The sequence below is a fragment of the Rhinopithecus roxellana genome, chromosome 14 (genome assembly GCF_007565055.1).
Source record: "Rhinopithecus roxellana isolate Shanxi Qingling chromosome 14, ASM756505v1, whole genome shotgun sequence".
Classification (NCBI taxonomy): Eukaryota; Metazoa; Chordata; class Mammalia; order Primates; family Cercopithecidae; genus Rhinopithecus; species Rhinopithecus roxellana.
Genome location: NC_044562.1, coordinates 31,157,807 through 31,185,035, shown reverse-complemented (window position 1 = coordinate 31,185,035; position 27,229 = coordinate 31,157,807). Strand labels below are relative to the sequence as shown.

Below are 27,229 nucleotides of genomic sequence, written 5' to 3'. Positions count from 1 at the left end.
TTCTCTTAGTTTCCTCTGCTCCTGCCCTGCAGCCCCCGAGAGCTCAGCCCCTCACCTCCCGCATCATCCACACCCTGGCTGGTCTCCCTTTCCCTTTCTCCATTTCTTCTCCCCCTGTCTCTCAACCTTCCTCTCCACTTCTTCTTCCTCACTCGTCCCTTCCTTTCCCACCATTGATTTTCCTTCTCCCGCCCCTCACACAGTTTCCTTCTCTCTTCCTTTTCTCTCCTTTCATTCCTGGGCCCGGCTCTTTTTTCCGATGCCTCCTCCCCTGGGCCCTCCTCCTCCCAGGCCTAGGGGTCCTGGTGGTCCAGGGCAGCCCCTCTGACCCCTTTTCTCTCCTTAGGCCATGCAGATGGTGCCTGTTCCTTCCAGCACCTTTGGGAGCTTCTTCGATGGTGACTGCTACATCATCCTGGCTGTGAGTCAGGGGCAGAGGAGGAGGCTAAGCAGAGAGCAAAACCCACTGTGGTGTCAGGGAGGAAACAGGCTGGGGACCATGGGGAGAGTTGGCCTGGCTTCACCCCAAGACAGAATTTACTGGGTATGCCCAAGTGCCCATCTTTGTGGTGGCTTTACAGAGGTCAAAGGCTCTTGCTGCCTTTGATCCACTGAGCTCCCAGCTAAGGCCAATTTCTGTGGATTCACATTCTTGGGGAAACTTCTGCATTGTTGCCATATCACCCTAACTTGAGTCCACATTTCCAAAATCCATAGTCATCTTCCTTCTTTAAAATTTTTTTCAGATGGAGTCTCACTCTGTTGCCCAGGTTGGAGTGCAGTGGTGCGACCTTGCCTCACTGCAACCTCCACTTCCCAGATTCAAGCGATTCTCCTGCCTTAGCCTTGAGAGTAGCTTGGACTACAGGCATATGCCACCACAATCAGCTAATTTTTTTGTATTTTTTAGCAGAGATGGGTTTTCACCATGTTGGTTAGGCTGGTCTCGAACTCCTGACCTCAGGTGATCCACCTGCCTCCGCCTCCCAAAATACTGGGATTACAGGCATGAGCCACCACGCCCAGCCTCGTAGTCATCTTCATATCACCTTGATTTTCACCACACCCTGGTACCACCTGTACTATTAAGACATTTGTATTTTTTTCTTTATATTGACTCATTTAAAATTTTTATTTTAGGTATTTATTATTATTATTTTTTGAGATAGTCTCGCTCTGTCGTCCAGGCTGGAGTGCAGTGGCATGATCTTGGCTCACTGCAACCTCTGGCTCCCGGATTCAAGTGATTCTCGTGTCTCAGCCTCCCAAGTAGCTGGGATTACAGGGACCCACCACCCCACCTGGTTGATTTTTATATTTTTAGTAAAGACAGCGTTTTGCCATATTGACCAGGCTGGTCTTGAACTCCTGGTGATTCATCCGCCAAAGTGCTGGGATTACAGGCGTGAGCCATCGTGCCTGGCATAAGCAAGTTGTTTCTGAGATGAGGCAAGTGAGGCCTGGAGAGGAGAAGCCATGTCTCGGAGAGTCAATGGTAGAGCTGGGCCATGACTCAGGGCCCCTAACCACTAGCCTAGTGCACTTGCCCTGTGCCACGCTCCCCCATGGTCCTGGACGGCACATGTGTGGGAGGTCACACAGAGTGGGAGGGGCTGTGGGAGCCCAGGGTCTCGGGTACACTGGACACCTTTTCCCTAGATCCACAAGACAGCCAGCAACCTGTCCTATGATATCCACTACTGGATTGGCCAGGACTCATCCCTGGATGAGCAGGGGGCAGCTGCCATCTACACCACACAGATGGATGACTTCCTGAAGGGCCGGGCTGTGCAGCACCGCGAGGTCCAGGGCAACGAAAGCGAGGCCTTCCGAGGCTACTTCAAGCAAGGCCTTGTGTAGGGAGGGCGGGTTGCAGGCTGAGGGAATGAGGATGAGTGGTAGGGATGGAGAGGTTGGGGCTGAACTGAAGAGGCAGGGACACCCAGACCTGTTCAGGTCTGGGAAGAACACTCGGAGCAGGGGGAGGTGACCTGGGATGGGGAAGGGACCCTGGAACTGTGGGGGGAGGCACGAGGGGGACCCTCATGAGTTTTTGGCGATTGTCCTTCACTTTTCCACTCCCCAACTCTTATTTCTGCCACTGCTCTGTCCTTGGTCTGGAGGCTGTTCTGAAATTCTGTAACTCTTGTGAATCTCTGTAAATCAGCTCCTACTTGAATGTCCTGGAGAGCTCAGTGTCTAATCGCCCAACTCTGGCCAACAGACCAAATGGCTGCTCCCCCATCTCTAATGCAGGCCTACCACACTAAAAACCAAGACTGCCAGCTTTTCTTTTTCTTCCTTTTTTTTTCGAGGTGGAGTCTTGCTTTATTGCCCAGGCTGGAGTACAGTGGCACAGTGGCAAAGTCTTGGCTCACTGCAACCTCCGCCTCCTGGGCTCAAGCAATTCTCGTGCCTCAGCGTCCCCCGTAGCTGGGATTACAGGCGCACACCACCAGGCCTGGCTAATTTTTGTATTTTTAGTAGAGACAGGGTTTCACCATAGGCAGGCTGATCTCGAACTCCTGACCTCAAGTGATCCATCCGCCTTGGCCTCCCAAAGTGCTGGGATTATAGGTGTGAGCCACTGCGCCTGGCCCCACCTTAGCCTCTTGAGTAACTGGGACCACAGGCCTGAGCCACCACGCCCAGCTAATTTTTTAATATATATATTTTGTAGAGATGAAGGTCTTGCTCTGTTGCCCAGGCTGGTCTCAAACTCCTGGGATCAAGTGATTCTCCCACCTCAGCCTCCTAAAGTCCTGGGATCACAGGCATGAGCTACCACTCCCAGACCAGACTGCTGGCTTTTCTGTACAAGTTGAAGTTCTAGCTTAGCTTTCCCCAGGAAAACACACACTCTGGAGCTGAGTTGTTACTGACCTGTAGGACAGGCCGGGGGCTCTCTAATTAGCCACAGTTCCCGTTCTTCTTTTTTGTCTTGCTCTTCTCTTCCCACGCTACAGCAGTAGTCCACTCCCGTGGGCACTGGAGTGGCACCTCTCCCTTCTTGTTTTTTCTTCCACTTTGATCCCCTGTCCTCAGGATTCTGTCCCTATTTATTAATACATTTCCTTTTTTTTTTTTTTTTTTTTTTTTTTTGAGATGGACTCTCACTCTGTCACCTAGGCTGGAGTGCAGTGGCGTGATCTCGGCTCACTGCAAACCTCCGCCCCCAGGGTTCAAGCGATTCTTCTTCCTCAGCCTCCTGAGTAGTTGTGATTACAGGCACCCGCCACCATGCCCAGCTAACTTGTATTTTTAGTAGAGACAGGGTTTCACCATGTTGGCCAGGCTGGTCTGGAACTCCTGACCTCAAATGATCTGCCCACTTCAGCCTCCCAAAGTGCTGGGATTATAGGCAGGAGTCACCACACCTGGTCTATTAATACATTTCCTACTCTTCATATATCATGACCCTTCTTTGCAGGCCTCTCCACAGGGCAGGGACTAGGGCGAGATGAGTGAAGATCTAGGGTGCAGACTTTAAGGTTGCTCTGACTGTCAGGGTGGTTCAAGGGCATGCCACAGGCAGACCTTGCACTTTCAGGACCTGATAGTGAGTGACTCCCGAAAGTTTGCATCCTCAGCACCTCATTCACCTTGCCTACTCCCAGCCTGGCCCTCAGGTGACCCCAGCGTGGCAGCCAGGACCTGGGAGAACAGGGGCCAGGCACACCTCCCAGCCCACTCCCCTGGGTCTGCTCACCTCTTCTCAGGATCCAGAAAGGAGGCGTGGCTTCTGGCCTGAAGCAGGTGGAGACCAACTCCTATGATGTCCGGAGGCTGCTGCATGTCAAGGGCAAGAGGAACGTGGTAGCTGGAGAGGTAGGCAGGCCCCACTGGAACATCGGCCAGGGCTGTGAGGCCCAGGGTGGAGGGCAGGAGCTGAGGAGGGGTGAGGGGCAAGGAGGGGTGGCCAAGATGATGGATGATAGGTGAGCTCTGAGTGGGGTCTGCACTTCCCCCATGGCTCCCTAGGTAGAGATGTCCTGGAAGAGTTTCAACCAAGGGGATGTTTTCCTCCTGGACCTCGGGAAGCTTATCATCCAGTGGAATGGACCTGAAAGTAACCGCATGGAGAGACTCAGGGTAAACCTTCCCATGCACCACACCTCCCTCTCAGATCCTCAACTGCCCCCACCTGCTCCTTTCCCCAGGCCTCTCCCCACTGACTATTGGGGACAGTGTGTTTTAAGGTGGATCACTCTCCATGTGTTTGGGGCAGGTGTGCATGTTGGAGTTTGTGTGAGAACTTGTGATCAATCCACTCAGATAGAATGAGTCTCTACAGTGTGGCAGAGCCTGTGCCAAGCCTTGGTGATCCAGTGGTGAATGAAATGGGCATGGGCATATGTGTGTTTATACTCACAGCACATTGACGCTGTGTGTGCACTGTGAGACTGCAAGCATGTTTAGGGGCAAAGAGATTTTTTTTTTTTTTGAGATGCAGTTTTGTTCTTTTTGCCCAGGCTGGAGTGCAATGGCATGATCTCGGCTCACTGAAACCTCCACCTTCTGGGTTCAAGTGATTCTCCTGTCTCAGCCTCCTGAGTAGCTGGGATTACAGGCGTGCACTACCATGCCCGGCTAATTTTTTTGTATTTTTAGTAGAGACAGGGTTTCACCATGGCCAGGCTGGTCTTGAACTCCTGACCTCGGGTGATCCATCCGCCTCGGCCTCCCAGAGTGTTGGGATTACAGGTGTGAGCCACCGCACCCGGCGAAAGAGATTGAGTACTGTGATCCTTGAGGCTCAGCTGTTGTCCGGAACTGTGAAGTCTAAGCACACATTTCCCACACTGTCAGAACAGAAAGCCCAGCAAGCCCACTTGAGCACCTTCCCGACGGTGGGGAAACCTGCTTTCCCAGCTGCCTTCTCCCTGGTTTCCTTATATGCCTTAAAAGCTTGACCCCTCCGACAGGGAAAAGCAGAGCAGGGGTCTCAACCCCTGTGGCTGCTGCTGTAGGTGGTCTGGGCTTGCCTGGCAGGGTGTGGGGTGGCAGACACTGCCTTGTTCCCCCACTACTCCTGATGGGTCACCAGGGGCCTTCCTGCAGGGCCTGACTCTGGCCAAGGAGATCCGAGACCAGGAGCGGGGAGGGCGCACCTATGTAGGCGTGGTGGATGGAGAGAATGAATCAGCATCCCCGAAGCTGATGGAGGTGATGAACCATGTGCTGGGCAAGCGCGGGGAGCTGAAGGCAGCTGTGCCCGACACGGTGGTGGAGCCGGCACTCAAGGCTGCACTCAAACTGTACCAGTGAGTGCCCAGTGGGGTCTTCCTGGGTGCTGGGGACTCCCTGGGAGCAGGTGCCCTGGCTGAGGGGCTTGGGGCCCCTCCCCATCTATGCCTTGCTTCTGTCCTGCAGTGTGTCTGACGCTGAGGGGAATCTGGTGGTGAGGGAAGTCGCCACACGGCCGCTGACGCAGGACCTGCTCAGTCACGAGGTGAGAGGGTCTGGAGACCCCCCAGCCCACTGCAGCCTGGCCTCCTCTCCCTCAAGTCAGAAAAATTCCAGGGAGCTTGGGGTGGGCATGGGAGGGAGAGACTATTTTTGTGTGTGAGGCTGTCCCAGTCCAGCACTTCCAGCTCCATCAGACTCTTACCTCTCCCGACTCTAGGACTGTTACATCCTGGACCAGGGGGGCCTGAAGATCTACATATGGAAGGGGAAGAAAGCCAATGAGCAGGAGAAGAAGGGAGCCATGAGCCATGCGCTGGTAGGGGTGGGGATCCAGGAGGAGGGCAGAGTGATGGGAGAGAGCAGATAGCTGCATGGGGTGGGCAGGCAGGCTCAGACCAGGGCATAGCGCCAGGCAGAGGCAGGGAAGGCTGGGAGCGGCAGGATGAGGGCTGGGCACGGCCCAATGGGAGGGGCCTGAGGGGCTATTCTGTAGTCATCTTGGGGGTTCTCTGCACACCAGGGAGTCAACCACCAGGCAACCCTGGGGCCACCTCAGGATATGGGTTCTCACCTCCCTGCACCTGAGCTGAGTTTAGAGAAGGGAAGGAGAAATGGAAGGAGGCTGGCTTCCTACAGAAGGGGATTGGGTCAGCTCAGACCAGGACCAAGTCAGAGTTTGGGGTCATTGCTGGGGCTGGAGTCATAACCCTAACTGGCTTGGGGCCAGCGGCAGTGTTGGATTGGGGACTGGGCATTAGGATTAGCATTGAGGTAGGGTCACCTTAGGAGTTAGATTTGGCTTTGGGATTGGGGTCAGAGTTGTGTTTGGGTATTAGATTTGAGGTTGAGGTCAGAGTGAGTCTTGAGGCCGGTGTTAGGTTTCAGGCGGTATCAGATTTGACCTTGATGCTGGGGGTCAGAGTAGGGTTAGGTTGGGGATTAGCATTGGGATTGGGTTTGGGTTCAGTTTTGGTACCAGGGGTAGATCTGATGGTGGATCTGGTTAGGTTAGAGCCAGGTTTTAGCTTGCATTGGGAGTGGGGACTAGGGGAGGGGCATAGCTTTCAGCCCTTTCTCTTCCCAGAACTTCATCAAAGCCAAGCAGTACCCACCAAGCACACAGGTGGAGGTGCAGAATGATGGTGCTGAGTCGGCCGTCTTTCAGCAGCTATTCCAGAAGTGGACAGTGTCCAACCGGACTTCAGGCCTGAGCAAAACCCACACTGTGGGCTCCGTGGGTGAGGGCCAGTTACGGGGCAGTGAGGGAGCCAGGATCCAGAAGCTGGGCCAGGAGAGCCACTTGGTCTACCACCCACCCTCCTTCCCTGACATGCGTCTTCCACGAAGACTTTTACATCGGCTCTGGGCTTATTCTAGCGGGTGGGGACATGGACAAACTCTAGTTGTCACAAAAAGGGAGCCGAGAGGGCTGGGCGTGGTGGCACATGCCTGTAATCCCAGCACTTTGGGTGGCTGAGGCGGGTGGACCACCTGAGGTCAGGAGTTCGAGACTAGCCTAACATGGTGAAACCCTGTCTGTACTGAAAAAAAAAAAAAAAAAAAAATTAGCCAAGCATGGTGGTGCATGCCTGTAACCCCAGCTACTCAGGAGGCTGAGGCAGGAGAATTGCTTGAATTTGGGAGGTGGAGGTTGCAGTGAACCAAGATCGTGCCATTGCACTCCAGCCTGGGCAACAAGAGTGAAACTCCGTCTCAAAAAAAAAAAAGGGAGCTGAGAGTGATGTGATGTTTCATTTGGGAAGGGGTTGAGCCTCCCTGGAAACCAAATAGCTCAGTCTCTTACCCGCCAGTATTTGCTGAGGGCAAGCTTGGTGCCTGGCACCTAGGAGAGAAGAAATAATAGTGTACAGCCTCCATCATTGCAGAGCTCCCTATTGAGCTGGGAGACAAGGTCAAGGCTTGAAGTCTGAATGCTGCAGGGGTCAGGATGTAGATCAACAAAGCTAAAGCCTTGCTCTTATGCCTCTCTTGGCTCCCTGGGAGGCACTGGTGAAGCAGGAATTTTAGAGGGAGGGAGCTACGGTTCTCTACTGTAGCTCTGCCACATTCTGTGCAACCAGGTAAGCTACTGAATCTCTCTTGCTTCGGTTTCCTCATCTGAAAATGGGTCTAAGAATTGTAGCCACCATTCAGGGCTGTTGTGAGGACCTGGGGGGCCTCAGCTGGTGATAATTGGTGTCATGATTTCCCCCACTCTAGCCAAAGTGGAACAGATGAAGTTTGATGCCACATCCATGCATGTAAAGCCTCAGGTGGCTGCCCAGCAGAAGATGGTAGATGATGGGAGTGGGGAAGTGCAGGTATGTGAGGGCAGAGAGGCCCGTGTTGGGTGGAGCAGGGATGGTGGAACCTGTTCCTGGACTTCACCCTGGCCTGATACTGGCCCTAGGTGTGGCGCATTGAGAACCTAGAACTGGTACCTGTGGATTCCAAGTGGCTAGGCCACTTCTATGGGGGTGACTGCTACCTGCTGCTCTACACCTACCTCATCGGAAACAAGCAGCACTACCTGCTCTACATCTGGCAGGTCAGGTCCCACCACATCCCACCCAGAGCATAGCCGGCTTAGCTCCACCTTGTACATACTCCTGCTAAGTGGCCATCACCCTTGGGTTGAATACCTCTGGGGATGGGGATCTCACCGCTTCAAGAAGGACTGCTTTGGCTATGAGGTCCTGCTAGTACCCCCATTCACAGCGCTTTTCCTTTTGGTTCTGAGTCTCCCTTCCAATTTTCATTGCCTTCTGCACATTCTTATCACTTGCTGTGCCCGTGGGTTTTTGTGTCTAGATGTGAGGGAGCAGGCAGTGTGTCTAGGAGTGAGTGGTGTGGTGCCTGTGATGCTTCCCTGAAGAAGGAGCAGTAAGGAAAGGAGGAGGTTTGGGGTTAAGGCTGGGGTTGCAGGTAGGTCAGGGCTGGGCTGGGTCTGTGAAAGAATTAGGTTTGAGGTTGAGATCAGAACTGAGGTCTGGGTCAGACTGGGGTTTTGGCTGTTTCACAGTGGAGTTTGGTGGGGAAGAAAATTGGGTTTAGTACCAGGTCAGACTTGGGGATGGAGTTGTTGCTGAGGCTGAGGATGGGGTCAGAATTGGGGGCTGACCCTATCCCATTCACTCCCTGCTGCTCATCCCCAGGGCAGCCAGGCCAGCCAAGATGAAATTACAGCATCAGCTTATCAAGCCGTCATTCTGGACCAGAAGTACAATGGTGAACCAGTCCAGATCCGGGTCCCAATGGGCAAGGAGCCGCCTCATCTTATGTCCATCTTCAAGGGACGCATGGTGGTATACCAGGTGTGGCTGCTGAACTGAGGTGCCTGGCAGTACCCACTGTGGCAAGACAGGCATCCAGGAGATGGGGAAGTGGATGGATGGTGGGAGCAGGGCTTAGGGTGAAGCCCATTCTTCATAGAAGACTACCCTGGAGGTTCTATCACCTATGTGGAACTGGTAATAGAAACAACCCATTTGGTTACTTTAGAAATACGTGTAATTGGGCCAGGCATGGTGGCTCATGCCTGTAATCCCAGCACTTTGGAGTCTGAGGTGGGTAGATCACCTGAGATCAGGACTTCAAGACCAGCCTGGCCAACATGGTAAAACCCGTCTCTACAAAAATACAAAAAATTAGCCGGGCATGATGGTGGGTGCCTGTAATCTCAGCTACTCAGGAGGCTGAGGCAGAAGAATCTCTTGAACCTGGGAGGCGGAGGTTGCAGTGAGCTGAGATCGTGCCATTGCACTCCAGCCTGGGCAACAGAGTGAGACTCCATCTTTAAAAAAAAAAAAAAAAAAAAAGGCCAGGTGTGGTGGCTCACACCTGTAATCCCAGTACTTTGGGAGGCCGAAGTGGGTGGATCACCTGAGGTCAGTAGTTCAAGACCAGCCCAACCAACATGGCGAAACCCCATCTCTACTAAATACAAAAAGTAGCTGGGCATGGTAGTACATGCCTGTAATCCCAGCCACTTGGGAGGCTGAGGCAGGAGAGTTGCTTGAAACCAGGAGGCAGAGGTTGCAGTTAGCTGAGACTGTGCCACTGCACTCCAGCCTGGGCAACAAGAATGAAATTCCATCTCAAGAAAACAAAACAAAACAAAAACGTGTAATGCACATTCACCATGTGTAAGTACTGCCTGCCCTCTACACCCCAACTCCTTGAATCATTTACATAAAAAAGGAAGATATTTTGGCTAGATTTGCTTAAATGATGCACCTGTGCAAACTGCATTGGTGCCTTCCAACATAATGAAACGGACATCTCATGCAATCATTTAAGCAATAATCTGCCTGTTGAGTGCCTTAAACACACAGTCCTTTGCAATTCCCCAAGCAAGGAGAAGAATGGCATGCTAATACAGTTCACCATCTTGTTGGGAGAGGACAGACATTTTAGCAGTGAACCAACAGTCTAAGGAACCATGTGGTTAAAAAAAAAAAAAAAAAAAAAAAAAAGGAACCATGTGGTTAAATGCAAGAAGTAGGCCAGGCACAGTGGCCCACACCTGTAATCCCAACACTTTGGGAGGCTGAGGCGGGCGGATCACGAGGTCAGGAGTTTGAGACCAGCCTGACCAATAGGGCGAAACCCTGTCTCTACTAAAAATACAAAAATTAGCTGGGCATGGTGGTGTGCACCTGTAGTCCCAGCTACTTGGGAGGCTGAGGCAGAAGAATCACTTGAACCTGGGAGGCGGAGGTTGCAGTGAGCCGAGACTGCGCCACTGCACTCTAGCCTGGGCAACAGAGCGAGACTCCGTCTCAAAAAAAAAAAAAAAAAAGAAATGCCAGAGGTAAAAGTTGAGTCAAAAGAGGAGCTGGAGTACAATAATCTGGGAATATCATAGAGTTTATGGGCAGGAGGGGATTTAGAGGACACATTTGTCTTGACATTTGGGTCAGAGTTGAAGAGTTTAGCAGAGGTAAAATGAGGGCACGCAATGCAGGGGGCACAGCAAGGACAAAGGCCCGGGGGAGAGGCTCTGTAGGGAACATCAGAAGCCTGGTGGAACTGGCCGGGTGTGGTGGTTCACGCCTGTAATCCCGCACTTTGGGAGGCGGAGGCGAGTGGATCACCTGAGGTCAGGAGTTCAAGACCAGCCTGGCCAACGTGGTGAAACCCTGTCTCTACTAAAAATACAAAGATTAGCTGAACGTGGTGGTGTGTGCCTGTAATCCCAGCTACTGGGGAGGCTGGGGCAGGAGAATCACTTGAATCTGGGAGGCAGTGAGTCAGGATCACACCATTGCACTCCAGCCTGGGCAACAGAGCCAGACTCAGTCTCAAGAAAAAAATAAATAAATAAAAGGCTAGGCGGTGTGGCTCACGGCTGTAATCCCAGCACTTTGGGAGGCCGAGGTGGGCGGATCACCTGAGGTCGTGAGTTCCAAACCAGCCTGACCAACATGGAGAAACCCCGTCTCTACTAAAAATATAAAAATTAGCCAGGCATGGTGGTGGGCGCCTATAATCCCAGCTACCCAGGCGGTTGAGGCAGAATTGCTTGAACCCGGGAGGCGAAGGGTGCAGTAAGTTGAGAGAGTGCCATTGCACTCCAGCCTGGGCAACAAGAGCAAAACTCCGTCTCAAAAAAAAAAAGAAGCCCGGCAGAGCTACGCTGGAGGGTTTGATGGTAGCAGTGTCTGCAAAGGCAGTTTGCATCTTCATCATGTGGGGCCTTCAAAGGTAAAGTTCAGGAGCTGGGTTTTAGGCTATAAGCAACAGGGAGTCACTGAATGTTTTTGAGCAGAGAAGCGCCATGATGCAAACAATGTTTTAGAAAGACCTGGTGACAGAGCATCAGAGGAGTTGCAGGGGCAAGCCGCCCCGCCCTACCCTGTCCCTCTCTGGTTCTCTTTGTGCCCCTCTGTTCCTTCATCATCTTCTTTACTATGTGACTCCTGACTCTCTCTCCCTGCCTTCTCCCCTCACCTGCAGGGAGGCACCTCCCGAGCTAAGAACTTGGAGCCTGAGCCCTCCACACGACTGTTCCAGGTCCAGGGAACGGGCGCCAACAACACAAAGGCCTTTGAGGTCCCAGCGCGGGCTAATTTCCTCAATTCCAATGATGTCTTTGTCCTCAAGACCCAGTCCTGCTGCTACCTATGGTGTGGGAAGGTGTGTTCAGGGCCTAGAGGTCTCCCCATCCCCAAGTGGGTCCTGGGAGTCCCCCAGTTTCACAGCAGCCCCTAGGTGAGGGCAGGAACCCCTGGCCAACTAAGTTGTGCCTGCTCGGTTCTCAGCCACCTCTGGAGCCCAGTCTCTCCCTCCTCAGTAGCTCTGCGTCTATCTTTCTGCCTCGTCAATGACCATCCTCAGATTCTCTGCCTCTCTGAGTCAGTCTCTCTTGTTCTGTTTCTCTGGCCACCTCCATCTGTCCCTGGGTTGGTCTGTCTTTATGTCTTGGGCTCTCTCTCACTATCCTGAGCCTGTCACTGCCTCTCCTTTGATCTCTGTAAGAAGAATGCATAGCCTCTTGGAGTCCCTCTCGACCCTTGAAAATACTCTCTAGTTTCTTCTATTCTTTGGAGTGTCAAGGACAGAGGAGAGCATGTAATTGTCCCTGTGTGGCCTGTATACACAGGGTCCTGACCCAGGAGAGCCCTCTTAGACCCTGGAACTCTGGGTAGTGAATGTGGTAGGAGGGTGGAGTTAGGGGTGGCACTAGCAATTGGCCAACCCTTTTTTTTCCTAGGGCTGTAGCGGAGACGAGCGGGAGATGGCCAAGATGGTTGCTGACACCATCTCCCGGACGGAGAAGCAAGTGGTGGTGGAAGGGCAGGAGCCAGCCAACTTCTGGATGGCCCTGGGCGGGAAGGCTCCCTATGCCAACACCAAGAGGTAACTCTCAGGTCCCTCTGCCTCCAGGTTACCAAGGTGGGGGAGCCTCCCAGCATCTCCATCCCCACACCCAGAACCTACAGCAGGCATGGACTAAGGACACTGTGTGTCAGGCCCTGTGCCAGGCCCCCAGGGATACAAGATGAATCAAAGGCAGCCCATGCCCTTGGAGCCTCTTGGTCAGGGGCTGTGTCTGTGCTGCTCATTATAGTATGCCTGGGACCTGGTGGGGTGTTTCCTTGGCAAAGGGAATTCCTGGCCATAGGAGGCAGCTCAAAGCGAGGGGCAGTGCTAGAGGTTTGCCTTTCAGTAAGAAGATGCCAGAGGCCAGCCTGCCTTTAGGTCCTGACACAGGCCTGGGATGCTGAGGGGCACCAGCCACAAGCCTTCTTTCAAATGGTTTTGTTTTTGTGACAGAGTCTTGTTCTGTCACCCAGGCTGGAATGCAGTGGCGCAATCTCGGCTCACTGCAGCCTCTGCCTCCGCCTCCCAGGTTCCAGCAATTCTCCTGCTGCAGCCTCCTGGGTAGCTGGGATTACAGGCACCTGCCAACATGCTGGCCAATTTTTGTATTTTAGTAGAGGCGGGTTTTCACCATGTTGGCCAGGCTGGTCTCAAACTCTGACCTCAGGTGATCCACCTGCCACAGCCTCCCAAAGTGCTACGATTACAGGCGTGGGCCACTGTGCCTGGCTCAAATGGCTTTTCTAGAGAATATCCATGATCCACTAGTCCCTAGTTCAAAAGCAAAAGGGTATGTACTGTAGTAGCAGCAGGAGGGATGGAGGGAAGATATCAGGAGGAACTTCCTAACAAGGCTCTGCAAAAGCCACTGGAATGCATGTCCAGAAAGCAGTGACAATTTCTCCCTCAGAGCACTCTTGGAATTAGAGGGGACCCTTTTATCAATCAGAAGACAGAGCATTTTGCTGGAGATGACCTTTCCATGCCAGAGTCCCTTCATCAGAGTTCTGCCCTCAATCTCCTTTTGCCACACCTTCCTTCTGCCAGTACAATCTTCTCTCCATCCTGCAGACTACAGGAAGAAAACCTGGTCATCACCCCCCGGCTGTTTGAATGTTCCAACCAGACTGGGCGCTTCCTGGCCACAGAGATCCCTGACTTCAGTCAGGATGACTTGGAAGAGGATGACGTGTTCCTACTAGATGTCTGGGACCAGGTAGGACCAAGGGCCTGGGGACCCCTCTTTCCAGGTACCTCAATCCCCAGGGCCAAGAAAGAGTGGCTTTAAGGTTAGGTAAGTGTCAACATTTTCTTAGTCCTCACATAATTTCTCCCTGGAAATGGTATGAACACCAGAAGTGTAAGAAAGAAGGAAGGTGGGGAGTAACGTGCTCAAGAGAGGCTGCAGGGAAGAGCATATTCTCTCCCAAAGTCCTATTTATTTCACATGAGAGCAGGAGTGTTTTTGATAATCCTGGGCTTTGGACAGTCTGGGAGACACACATTTGCAGAATATCCAAGTACAAGGCATCTGTCCAACCTCCTAATTTCGCAGATACAAATTCAAGGCCAGATGGTGCCTGCCCTAGGTCATTTGGCTGGTAGTGATAGAGACAGGGTCAAAGTCAGGGCCTCACTGCTGGACAACTGAGGCAGAGCCCTGTGGGCCAGGGAGGACAGGAAGGATGGACTGATCTTCTGGATTTCTCAATAGGTCTTCTTCTGGATTGGGAAACATGCCAATGAGGAGGAGAAGAAGGCTGCAGCCATCAGTGCGCAGGAATACCTCAAGACCCATCCCAGCGGGCGTGACCCTGAGACCCCCATCATTGTGGTGAAGCAGGGATACGAGCCCCCCACCTTCACAGGCTGGTTCCTGGCTTGGGATCCCTTTAAGTGGAGTGTGAGTGGCCTCATCCCAGCATGACCTTCTCTAGCCCTGCCTGGAGATCAGTGCTGATTCCCGCAGGCCATTCTGTCTCTTTGGGATATATGAACTGCTGATTTAGAAAGGGGCTAGAAGAGGCTTAGAATAGAAAGTAAGGCTGCACTAAGGCCATTAGGCCTCCTGGTGAGAGGGAAGAAGTCTATCAAAAATCAAGGCTAATTATAGTGCCTTGTTTGCACACTACTTTTAGAGCAAAGCTGCTGGATAGTATAGGTAAGAAATGTACTGATTATTTAAATTAAACACAATTCAAAATTCAGTTTGTCACTAGCCACGTGTGGCTGCCAGCTACTGTGCCAGCTACAATGTTCTCATCATTGCAGCAACATGGTGGATCCTCCGTGCCAGCTGAAACATGCTGGTTCTAAAGAATTGACAAATGTCTTCCTGGTGCTAAATTCTTTTTTTTTTTTTTTTTTTTTTTTGAGATGGAGTCTTGCTCTGTCACCCAGGCTGGGGTGCAGTGGCCGGATCTCAGCTCACTGCAAGCTCCGCCTCCCGGGTTTACGCCATTCTCCTGCCTCAGCCTTCCGAGTAGCTGGGACTACAGGCACCTGCCACCTCACCCGGCTAGTTTTTTGTATTTTTTAGTAGAGATGGGGTTTCACCATGTTAGCCAGGATGGTCTCAATCTCCTGACCTCGTGATCCGCCCGTCTCGGCCTCCCAAAGGGCTGGGATTACAGGCTTGAGCCACCGCACTCGGCCCCTGGTGCTAAATTCTAAGCAAAATGGGTCATGTATGTGGTCCTTACCTGAGGGATGGTGTGCCAAGCTCCCACGGGGCGTTTCCTAAACTGGCCCCACATAGAAGCAAGGGGCAGATCCCCAGGATGGAACTCCAGCAAAGGTTTTCAGTAGGAAGAAGGCCAAGGTAGAGTGAAGCCTGGCCTGGTGGCTCTGGGTGCTCTAAATTGTCACAACACATGGGTTTAGGGAAGCAGAAAGCTTAATTTCCTTAAATCTGTTGGTTTGTTTTTTAAATTCTGCAGTTAGATGGGCTGATTTTAGTTTTTACTCAAGGCAGCATATCAAGATGCCAGGTTTTCTCAGTCCACTTTAGTTATCACGCTTCCCTCACCTCAAGTGTGTGCTGGCTTCTCTCTCAGCCTCATTCACCCATTCATTCATTCATTCATTCAGCATAAGTGTGCTCTAGGATATGGAGATGGGACTCCTCAGAGAGCCATAGTCCCTTCACTCCTCTGTGGCAGGGATCCCTTCTAGGATCTGGGGGGACCCCCGCCCATCCCCAGGAGCCCTGCATTCCTCAGAGCCTACATAGCCTAGGCAGGGTTCTCCACACTGCCTGTGGTTCTTGCCCTGGCCCCTGCAGGTGGGAAAAGATCCTCCCCATCCCCAAGTCAGGCTGAGCTGGGACAAATATAGCTGCCCTGCCCTTTTCTGGCAGCCCCTCTGGTCCCAACCCCACCATCTAATCTCCTTTTTCAGGGACCCTCCTCCAGCCTCAGCCTGTGTATCCTCTTTCCTTTCTTACCACTAGGCCCCAGAACAGCCTTCTTTCCATTCCTGAGGAAAAATGGCTTCTCATCCATCTCCTCTGCTGAGATCCAGGTCTAATCTGTTATTTACTTTATGTGCAGAACGCCAAATCCTATGAGGACCTGAAGGTGGAGCTTGGCAACTCTAGGGACTGGAGCCAGATCACTGCTGTGAGTCTGGGGCAGGGTGGCTGGGCCTTGCAGTGGCCAGCTGGTGGTCAGACCTGTGGGAGCCAAGAATGCTGCAGAGAAGACACCAGTGTCCTGTGCTTTCCCTCCTATTTCTCCCTACTTCTCATTCTTCTTGCTGTTTAACTCCAGTGCCTCTAGTGGTTTTGTTTCCTCAATTTCCTAGTGAAATGGTTCTCAATTTTTTTTTTTGAGACACAGTTTCACTGTGCCTCCCAGGCTGGAGTGCAGTGGCAGGATCTCGGCTCACTGCAACCTCTACCTCCCGGGTTCACGTGATTCTCATGCCTCAACCTCCCAAGTAGCTGGGATTACAGGTGTGTGCTGCCACGCCTGGCTAATTTTTGTATTTTTAGTAGAGACGAGGTTTCACCATGTTGGCCAGGCTGGTCTCAAACTCCTGACCTCAAGTGATCCCCCAGCCTCAGCCTCCCAAAGTGCTGGGATTGCAGGCATGAGCCACGACGCCCAGCCTGGTTCTCAGATTTTATCATGCATAGAAGTCTGGGAACTGGGGGCAGGGAGTAAGGGGGAAGCATATTAAAATGCAGATTCCGAGGCCCCATTCCCAAATATTCTGGTTTATAGACTAAGAATTGGCCCCTAGGAATCTGCATCTTTTAAATCTTATTTTAAAAAGGTAATTTCGGCCGGGCGCGGTGGCTCAAGCCTGTAATCCCAGCACTTTGGGAGGCCGAGGCGGGCGGATCACGAGGTCAGGAGATCGAGACCATCCTGGCTAACACGGTGAAACCCCCTCTCTACTAAAAAAATACAAAAAACTAGCCGGGCGAGGTGGCGGGCGCCTGTAGTCCCAGCTACTCGGGAGGCTGAGGCAGGAGAATGGCGTAAACCCGGGAGGCGGAGTTTGCAGTGAGCTGAGATCTGGCCACTGCACTCCAGCCTGGGTGACAGAGCGAGACTCCTTCTCAAAAAAAAAAAAAAAAAAAGGTAATTTCATGTAGTTAGTCCATGGACTACACTTGGAGAAATAATGCTGTCTCTACACACCGTCACCCTTGGGGTCCCTTCTCTAGGTAGAATAACTACAACTCCTTTGGTCTTTCAGTGAGTTAACAGAAATGTATTTAGGCCGGGCGCAGTGGCTCACGCCTGTAATCTCAGCACTTTGGGAGGCCGAGGAGGGTGGATTGCTTGAGCCCAGGAGTTTGAGACTAGTCTTGGTAACATGGGGAAACCTCATCTTTACAAAAAAATAAAAAACAGCCAGGAGTGGTGGTGTGTGCCTGTGGTCCCAGCTACTCAGGAGGCTGGGGTGGGAGGTCGGTTTGAGCCTAGGAGGCAGAGGTTGCAGTGAGCTGAAATTGTGCCACTGCACTGCAGCCTGGGCAAGAGAGTCAGACCCTGTCTCAAAAAAAAACCCCTGCCCCCCCTACTGTCCCCCCACCCCCCCAAAAAAGAAATGTATTTAGCCTTTAGGCCTGGGACATGGGAATATGAAATCAAAACCTTTGCTTTGAGAAGTTCACAGGCTTACAAAGGGACCAAGACAGAGCTAACTCTGAGGAATGTGTCCAGAATTCAAGAGTAAGTTCACAAGCACACTGGGGTATAATCAACAGATGGTCAAAACTTGCGGCACTCACGAAACCTTTCTTGGTGGACTGACAGTACAGACTGGCACGTATAGATAGGTCAAGGTTAAGTGAATTTATAGATGACAATTTCACAAGACATAAGAGAGACAGGGTCACAAATATCCAGGCTAGATCTCAAACTCTGGGGGAAGCCATGGGAAAGTTAATGAATCATAAAAGAAAAGAGTCATTTTCCACCAATGGACTTTGGTCAGAACAGACCACTAAGCTCTATGTTGTGTGTGTGTGTGTTTTTTTTTTTTTTTTTGAGGAGTCTCTTTCTGTTGCCCAGGCCGGAGTGCAGTGGCGTGATCTCAGCTCACTGCAACCTCCACCTCCCAGGTTCAAATGATTCTCCTACTTCAGCCTCCTGAGTAGCTGGGATTACAGGCGCCCCACCTGGCTAAGTTTTGTATTTTTAGTAGAGACGTGGTTTCACCATGTTAGACAGGCTGGTCTTGAATTCCTGACCTCAAGTGATCCACCCACCTCAACCTCCCAAAGTGCTAGGATTACAGGCGTGAGCCACCACGACTGGCCTATGTTGTGTTTTTTTTTTTTTTTTTTTTTTGAGACGGAGTCTCGCTCTGTCGCCAGGGCTGGAGTGCAGTGGCCGGATCTCAGCTCACTGCAAGCTCCGCCTCCCGGGTTTATGCCATTCTCCTGCCTCAGCCTTCCGAGTAGCTGGGACTACAGGCGCCCACCACCTTGCCCGGCTAATTTTTTTTTTGTATTTTTTAGTAGAGACGGGGTTTCACTGGGTTAGCCAGGATGGTCTCAATCTCCTGACCTCGTGATCCGCCTGTCTCAGCCTCCCAAAGTGCTGGGATTACAGGCTTGAGCCACCGTGCCCGGCCTGTTGTGTTCTTATGAGTGTTATGTGTGGCAGGGTGGGGTGGGACATGGGAGGCTTCTTGGAAGGTGGTGCCCTAGAGACTTCACAGAGAAAGGCAGCCTGGGAGGTAGCCGCACACCAGCTAAGTAACCAGTGGTTTCCTTTTCTTTCCTAGGAGGTCACAAGCTCGAAAGTGGACGTGTTCAATGCTAACAGCAACCTCAGTTCTGGGCCTCTGCCCATCTTCCCCCTGGAGCAGCTAGTGAACAAGCCTGTAGAGGAGCTCCCCGAGGGTGTGGATCCCAGCAGGAAGGAGGTAGGTCAGACCCTCAAAGGAGGACAAATAAGTCCATTTGTTGGACCACCACAGTTGACTCCCAGATTTGGCCCTACAGGTGACTAGGTGCTGGAGATGAACAAGACAGATGGGATCCTGCCTTCATACCAGCTTATATCCCAGGAGGAGAGAGATCAGAGAAGCCTGGTTACACTATTATTTAATTTAAGGATTAAGTGCCAGAAAGTGAAGTACAGGAGCTGTGAAGAGTATTACAAACAGGGCCGGGTGCAGTGGCTCATGCCTGTAATCCCAGCACTTTGGGAGGCTGAGGCGGGTGGATCACCTGAGGTCAGGAGTTTCAGACCAGCCTGACCAATATGGTGAAACCCCATCTCTACTAAAACTACAACAATTAGCCAGGTGTGGTGGTGTACACCTGTAATCCCAGCTACTTGAGAGGCTGAGTCATGAGAATTGCTTGAACCTGGGAGGTGGAGGTTGCAGTGAGCCAAGATCATGCCACTGCATTCCACCCTGGGCGACAAAGTGAGACTGTCTCAAAAAAAGAAAAAGAAAAAAAGGTATTACAAAGAGGAGCCTGATTTAGAGGTTTCCTTCTGAAAGATAAACAGGAATTATTGAGGCAAAGTAAGTTAGTTCTGGAGAAGGGACAGCTAACATGAAGCCCAAAGGCAAGGAATAAAAATGGGGGCAAAACTGTAAGATAGCCAGAGTGGCTGTGGTGTGCAGAGCCAGGGAGGGAGGCAGGGCTGAACTGGCAGTGCCTTCTACCCCAAGTTAAGGATCATATCATGTATCCTGGCAGTGAAGGGGAGTATCATTATCGTTGAAGTAGCAGAGTGACAGACTTACACTAGGCTGGGCATGGTGGCTCCTGCTTGTAATCCCAGCACTTTGAGAGGCCAAGGCATGCGAACCACCTGAGATCAGGTGTTCGGGACCAGCCTGGCCAACATGGCGAAACCCCAACTCTACTAAGATTACAAAAATAGCCGGGCGTGGTGGCTTGTGCCTATGATCCCAGGTATTTGGGATGCTGAGGCAGGAGAATCACTTGAACCCAAGAGGTAGAGGTTGCAGTGAGCCGAGATTTCACCATTGCACTCCAGCCTGGGCGACAAGAGTGAAACTCCGTTTCAAAAAACAAAACAAAAAATAATAATAATTACAGCTGCTCTTTGAACAAAAGCCTGGAAGGTGACAAGAGCAGCCATAGGAACACCAGTTAGGAGAGACAGCATAACTGCTCTCAGGCTGACAGGTAGGTGGGAACCTAGAATAGGTCATGGTGGAGGAGGTGGAGAGAAACATTTAGGAGGTAAAATCAACGATATTTGGTAATTACTGGATAAAGAGTATGAGAGAAGAGAAAATAGCATCATTCTCCACGATAGAAAACTGGATCAGGCTGAGCTTAGTTTAGTGGTAGCTACATCCTTTGAGGTTTAGATACATGTTCAGCGGGCAGGCAATTCAGAGGAACACCAGGGCAGAGATATGAATTTAAGACTCATCAGCACATGGTCCATACGGTAACTGTGGTTAGCACAGCAAGAAGAGCTTGTTCAAAACACTTTTGTGTGTGTGTGTGGGGAATGGAGTTTGGGGCTGGACACTTTTTTTTTAATTTGTGGTCTCACTCTGTTGCCCAGACTGGAGTACTGTTGCAATCATGGCTTACTGCAGCCTCGACTTTCTGGGCTCAAGTGATCCTCCCACCTCAGCCTCCCAAAGTGTTGGAATTACAGGTGTGAGCCACTGCACCCAGCCTAAGAACACATTTCTAATATTCATTACCACTTCACGAAGATCCAAAATAGGCTGCCAATCTAACTTAGGGGTATTGAGAGGAGAGATAATATACTCTATATAAGTAAAAAAGTAGTCTTACAAATTAATCAAGGGATCACAGAAGAGAGATATCTAGTTTCTCTCTCAGAACATCAGTCTGTTAAGGGTTTCGACTCAATATAAAGTGTTTTGTTCCCAGAGAATTTCAATTCTGTCTTTTACCTTAGAGAGCACATTTCTGTGTTCTCTCCTGGTTCTCCCACCTGTGAGGTTGCTGGGAGGCTAGGAGGCACATGTGTCCTCACTGTAACATTGGGATGATCCCAGTATGATGACAAGCTAAGCCCAGCCCTTGGTACATAGTACTCTACAAATGAAAGCTGTTATTATCTCCTGTTCTACACCTGAGAAAACTGAGATCCAGAGAGATGAAGTGACTTGCCTAACATTACTAGTTAGTTGCAAAGCCAGAGCAAGAACCAGGCCTTTGGAGTCCCACTGTTACCATCACGCCACGCAGCATAAAGGAGGTATTTCTTTCTTTTTTTTTTTCTTGAGATGCAGTCTTGCTCTGTCGTCCAGGCTGGAGTGCAGTGGCGTGATCTCGGCTAACTGCAACCTCTGCCTCCCAGGTTCAAGTGATTCTCCTGCCTCAGCCTCCAAGTAGCTAGGATTACAGCCACACACCACCACACCTGTCTAATTTTAGTATTTTTAGTAGAGACAGGGTTTCACCATGTTAGCCAGGCTGGTCTCAAACTCCCGACCTCAGGTGATCCGCCCGCCTTGGACTCCCAAAGTGCTATTACAAGCGTGAGCCACCATGCCTGGCCAATAAAGGAGGTATTTCTAAAGGAGGGCAGCCAATGTTATTGAACCAGAGGATTGATGGAAGGCAGAAATGGATTGCTAATTTTAAATGGACAGCCCCATCATGGTAGAAGCAAAGAAGGCTTAGATTCTTTTTTAAAAATCAGTTTTCTGTAGCATTTTTTTTTTTTTTTTTTTGGAGACAGAGTCTCTGTTGCCCAGGCTGAAGTGCAGTGGCACAAGCTTGGTTCACTGTAACCTCCACCTCCCGAGTTCAAGCAATTCTCCTGTCTCAGCCTCCTTAGTAGCTGGGACTACAGGCACGTGCCATCACGCCTGGCTAATTTTTGTATTTTTAGTAGAGATGGGGTTTCACCATATTGGCCAGGCTGGTCTCCAACTCCTGACCTCAGGTGATCCACCTGCCTCTGCCTCCCAAAGTGCTGGGATTACAGGCATGAGATGCTGCACTGGCCTGTGGCTGATTTTTTTGTTTTGTTTTTTGAGATGGGGTTTCACTCTTATTGCCCAGGATGGAGTGCAATGGTGCAATCTCGGCTCACTGCAACCTCTGCCTCCCTGGTTCAAGCAATTCTCCTGCCTCAACCTCCCAAGTAGCTGGGATTACAGGCGTGTGCCACCACACCCGGCTAATTTGTTTTTGTATTTTTAGTTGAGACAGGGTTTCATCAGATTGGTCTCAAACTCCTGACCTCAGGTGATCCACTCACCTCAACTTCCCAAAGTGCTGGGATTACAGGCATGAGCCACCGCATCTGGCCTGCAGCTGATTTTTTTTTTTTTTTTTTTGAGACGGAGTCTTGCTCTGTTGCCCAGGCTGGAGTGCAGTAGCACGATCTCCACTCACTGCAAGCTCCGCCTCCTGGGTTCACGCCATTCTCCTGCCTCAGCCTCCCGAGTAGCTCGGACTACAGGCGCCCGCCACCACGCCCGGCTAGTTTTTGTATTTTTTTAGTAGAGACGGGGTTTCACCATGTTAGCCAGGATGGTCTCGATCTCCTGACCTCGTGATCCGCCCATCTCGGCCTCCCAAAGTGCTGGGATTACAGGCTTGAGCCACCGCGCCCGGCCTCACGCCATTCTCTTGCCTCAGCCTCCCAAGTAGCTGGGATTATAGGCGCCTGCCACTATGCCCGGCTAATTTTTGTATTTTTAGTAGAGACGGGGTTTCACCATGTACGCCAGGATGGGCTCGATCTCTTGACCTTGTGATCCACCCACCTTGGCCTCCCAAAGTGCTGGGATTAGAGGCACGAGCCACTGCGCCCGCCCGGCCTATAGCTGATTTTTTTTTTTTTGAGACGGAGTCTTGCTCTGTCGCCCAGGCTGGAGTGCAGTGGCAGGATCTCAGCTCACTACAAGCTCCGCCTCCCGGGTTTACGCCATTCTCCTGCCTCAGCCTCCCGAGTAGCTGGGACTACAGGCGCCCGCCTCATTGCCCGGCTAGTTTTTTGTATTTTTAAGTAGAGACAGGGTTTCACCGTATTAGCCAGGATGGTCTCGATCTCCTGACCTCGTGATCCGCCCGTCTCGGCCTCCCAAAGTGCTGGGATTACAGGCTTGAGCCACCGCGCCCGGCCTACAGCTGATTTTTTAATCATGGAAGTAGTATACACTCTTGTGGGAGAGCAGAGTTCAGTGTCACGTGGGAGTGTAGGAGAGGTTTTCAGATCTGTCTGTCTGCTCCAATCTTGCAAGGTGAGCCAGTGACAACAGTGGGGTGGTGGGTCTGGCTGCAGGTAGAGCAAGATGGTAATCTAAGTATTTGTGCACTGATGAGTAAACAACAGGGAGGCGGATGTGGGCATGGGTGAGGCTGGTAATCAGCTGGCAGGACTGCACGTTCAGGAACAGGACCAACGGAAAGATACAAGTCCACTAGGATGGGTAGTCCCTGCTATCTAGCCTGAGGGGTCAGAGTCCAGCAGTCCTAACAAAGCTGAAGAGCCAGGCTGGACCATAGACAGCAAAGACCGAGGACATAGCAGCCACAGCTGTGAGGAAACTGGGGGGAGGGTGCTACACACAGATGTGGGGTATGGCAGCTCTTCCCCATCCACTGATCCCCAAATCATTTATATTTATCCTCTTTCTTCCAAAACCAAGTACTCAGCTGAGTGCGGTGGCTCATGCCTGTAATCCCAGGCACTTTGGGAGGCCAAGGCAGGCAGATTGCTTGAGCCCAGGAGTTTGAGACCAGCCTGGGCAACAAAGTGAGACACTGTTTCTACAAAAAAATACAAAAATTAGCCTGCTGTGGTGGCGTGCACCTGTTGTCCCAGCTACCCAGGAGGGTGAGCCCAGGAGATTGGGGCTGCAGGTGATTTGTGATTGTGTCACCACACTCCAGAATGGGTGACAGAGCACGACCCTGTCTCAACCTCCCCCGCAAAAAACAAAAAGAAGCCCCAAACCAAAACCAAACACTCCCCTACCCTGCCTCGGGGAGTGGGGAAGGCTTCCAGGAAACTTAAGGAGAGAATGCCCAGGGTGGGAGGCAAATCTAATGACAGGTTAGAGATCTGGAGCATCAGACCCCCCTGAGGTTGAAATCCATCTACAGGTGTTTACTAAGAAGCTGTTTAATTCAGGGCTCTCTGTGGGAGTCAATAAAATGTTCCCTAGGGCAACTCCATCTTAGCAGAGCAGCCTAAGTATTAAAGGAAACACACAAGTCTCGCCTCTACCCTGTCTACCTCTTGGTGCTTAGAGCAGCAGAGATGAAGGCTGGGAGATGCTGTTTTATAGCAACTTTAATTTGGGACTCTTAACTGAGTGTGCCTTGAGGGTATTTAGCTTGCCTTAAACAGTGTCATTATCATCTTAGTGCTGGGAACAAAAGTCATTTCAGTGAATTCCTTCATCTTATGGCTGAAGACACCCAAAGCTTAGAAAGGTAGTAGTGACTCCCAGTTGTGACTTCCTAGCCAAGAGTAAACATGTAAATTGTGCTATCTAATCTTCTGGATCATTCACAGGATGAGAGAAGCTGGTATGACTTGTTTATCCAAATATTTTTTCGACTCAAAAAGCTAGGCAAAATTTAGTTCTGAATTTGTTCTTTGGCCTTCCTAGTGTCTTCTACTGGAATCCTTCCCCCGACCTCAGTTGTACCTTGTGCTGCTACCCTCCCACTCTAAGCAAAACCTCCTCCTACAAAATAATCTGACACATTCACAGAAGAATATAAAAAACTGATGAGGATTAACAAGTTGTCTTTTCTTTTTTTTGAGACAGAGTCTCACTGTGTTGCCCAGACTGGAGTGCAGTGGCATGATCTTGGCTCACTGCAGCCTCTGCCTCCCGGGTTCAAGCTATTCTCCTGCCTCAGCCTCCCGAGTAGCTGAGAATACAGGTTCCCACCACTATGCCTGCTAATTTTTTGTATTTTTAGCAGAGACGCAGTTTCACCATGTTGGCCAGGCTGGTCTCGAACTCATGAACACCTCAGGTGATCCACTGTACCTGGCCAACAAGTTGCCTTTTTTTTTTTTTTTTTTTTTTGTGAGGCGGAGTCTCGCTCTGTCGCCCAGGCTGGAATGCAGTGGCCGGATCTCAGCTCACTGCAAGCTCCGCCTCCCGGGCCCACGCCATTCTCCTGCCTCAGCCTCCGAGTAGCTGGGACCACAGGCGCCCGCCACCGCGCCCGGCTAATTTTTTTGTATTTTTAGTAGAGATGGGGTTTCACCATGTTAGCCAGGATGGTCTCGATCTCCTGACCTTGTGATCCGCCCGCCTCAGCCACCCAAAGTGCTGGGATTACAGGCGTGAGCCACCGCGCCCGGCTAACAAGTTGCCTTTTAACTGGGAACCAAACCTGTAAGCCAAGAGTGATGAAGCTATCCACAATGGTAAAACTGTGGCCAACTGCAAGTGTTAACAGCTTACCTTGCAGGTCTGGTAGTTGAAAGCTGACAAGAGGGCTTTACAGTATACCTGAAACTCAAGGAAGAAAGTCAGTATGGTGCAGTGGAACATATATTGGAATGAGGTGACCTTGACTTTTTTTTTTTTTTTTTGAGAGAGTGTCTCGTTCTGTTGCCCAGGCTGCAGTGCTGTGGTGCCATCTCGTTCACTGCAACCTTTGCCTCCCAGGTTTAAGCAATTATCCCACCTCAGCCTCCAGAGCAGCTGGGATTACAGGTGCCTGCCACCAGGCCCAGCTAATTTTTGTATTTTTAGTAGAGACAGGGTTTCACCATGTTGGCCAGGCTGGTCTCGAACTCCTGACCTCGTGATCCACTCGCCTTGGCCTCCCAAAGTGTTGGGATTACAGGTGTGAGCCAACGCGCCGGCCTTTCTTAAACTTTAGCTGCATCACCTGAAAATGGGAATATTCAAATCTGCCTCAATTCCTTTGTAAGTGCCACAGCAGTATATGGAACTAGATTCCTACTTTGCTCCATCCATTAGGGCTGGAGTGGGTCCTACTTCCCTTGCAGGCAGTCTGTTAACTTGATCCAAAGCAAAGTAGGGCCCAGGAGGGAGACTTCTCCTGAGGGTGACAGGCTTTTGCTAGAAGAGTTGTATGTCCTGTGATAGCAATAAAATGTTTTTTTTTGAGACAGGGTCTTGTTCTTTCACCCAGGCTGGAGTACAATGGTACTATCTTGGCTTACTGCAACCTCTGCCACCTGGGCTCAAGTGATCCTGCCACCTCAGCCTCCTGAGTAACTGGGACTATAGATGTGCACCACCATACCTGGCTAATTTTTGTATTTTTTTGGGTAGAGACAGGGTTTTACCATGTTGCCCAGGCTGGTCTTGAATTCCTGAACTCAAGCAATCTGCCTGACTTGGCCTCCCAAAGTGCTGGAATTACAGATGTGAGCCACCACACCTGGCCCTAATAAAATCTCATATACCCAGACTAGAGCAGATACCCTTATAGGGCTCATCTGCTTACTTTGTGGGCAGCTTGGATTCACTGTTTAAGTGGAGGTAAATGAACAACATACTTTGTTTTGTGTTTGTGAGATGGAAAACTATCGCCCAGGTTGGAGTGCAGTGGCACGATCTCAGCTCACTGCAACCTCTGCCTCCTGGGTTCAAGCGATTCTCTTGCCTCAGCCTCCAGAGCAGCTGGGATTACAGGTGTGTGCCACCATGCCTGCCTAATTTGTTTTCAGTACACTTTCATATGTAATATTATTTTCATTTTCATAAAAGCAAGTGAAAATTTGCCTTTAAGAAATGTTCCTGGCTGGGGGTGGTGGCTCACGCTTATAATCCCAGCACTTTGGGAGGCCAAGGCGGGTGGATGCTTGAGCTCAGGGGTTCCAGACCTGCCTGGGCAACATGGTGGTGCACGCCTGTGGTCCCAGCTACTCGGGAGGCTGAGATGGGAGGACTGCTTGAGCCCAGGAGGTTGAGGCTAGAGTGAGCTGAGATTGTGCCACTGCACTCCAGCTTGTGTGACAGAGCAAGACGCTGTTTCAAAAAACAAAACAAAAACAAAAAAACAATGGCCAGGCATGGTGGCTCATGCCTGTAATCCCAGCATTTTGGGAGGTCAAGGTGGGTGGATCACCTGAGGCCAGGAGTTCGAGACCAGCCTGGCCAAAAGGCAAAACCTCATCTCTACTAAAAATACAAAAATTATCTGGGCGTGGTGCCAGGTGCCTGTAGTCCTAGCTACTCAGGAGGCTGAGGTAGGAGAATTGCTTGAATCTGGGAGGTGGACATTGCAGTGAGTCAAGATCGTGTGCCACTGCTTTCTAGCCTGAGGAACAGACTAAGACTCTGTCTTAAAAAAAAAAAAAAAAAAAAAAAAAAAAAAAAAAAAAAAAAAGAAACGTTCCCCATTTAATAGAGAGGAAAACTAAGGCTTGGAAAGAAGAGTCCTAATTCTTATTTGGGCTAATGTGAACTTGACCCTTGTAAAAAGAAGATCTCAATCTACCACACTATTATCTTTTCATTGTTAAAAATTCAGGGATCAGGCCAGGTGTGCTGGCTCACACCTGTAATCCCAGCACTTTGGGAGGCCGAGTAGGGTGGA

General features: G+C 50.9%; 1 protein-coding gene across 1 annotated transcript in view; it reads left to right on the top strand.

Moving 5' to 3' along the window:
- Positions 1 to 27,229, top strand: part of VIL1 (villin 1) — a 34,563-nt gene that overhangs the window by 4,576 nt on the left and 2,758 nt on the right. Inside the window, exons 3-19 of the mRNA XM_010360233.2 lie at positions 347 to 421; positions 1,660 to 1,856; positions 3,720 to 3,828; positions 3,982 to 4,092; positions 5,062 to 5,264; positions 5,374 to 5,452; positions 5,627 to 5,725; positions 6,494 to 6,647; positions 7,630 to 7,730; positions 7,820 to 7,957; positions 8,565 to 8,723; positions 11,368 to 11,547; positions 12,125 to 12,270; positions 13,306 to 13,450; positions 13,949 to 14,137; positions 15,786 to 15,854; positions 18,481 to 18,621. Of these exons, the coding sequence (XP_010358535.2) occupies positions 347 to 421; positions 1,660 to 1,856; positions 3,720 to 3,828; positions 3,982 to 4,092; positions 5,062 to 5,264; positions 5,374 to 5,452; positions 5,627 to 5,725; positions 6,494 to 6,647; positions 7,630 to 7,730; positions 7,820 to 7,957; positions 8,565 to 8,723; positions 11,368 to 11,547; positions 12,125 to 12,270; positions 13,306 to 13,450; positions 13,949 to 14,137; positions 15,786 to 15,854; positions 18,481 to 18,621 (2,295 nt within the window). The remainder of the gene's footprint in view (positions 1 to 346; positions 422 to 1,659; positions 1,857 to 3,719; positions 3,829 to 3,981; positions 4,093 to 5,061; positions 5,265 to 5,373; positions 5,453 to 5,626; positions 5,726 to 6,493; positions 6,648 to 7,629; positions 7,731 to 7,819; positions 7,958 to 8,564; positions 8,724 to 11,367; positions 11,548 to 12,124; positions 12,271 to 13,305; positions 13,451 to 13,948; positions 14,138 to 15,785; positions 15,855 to 18,480; positions 18,622 to 27,229) is intronic.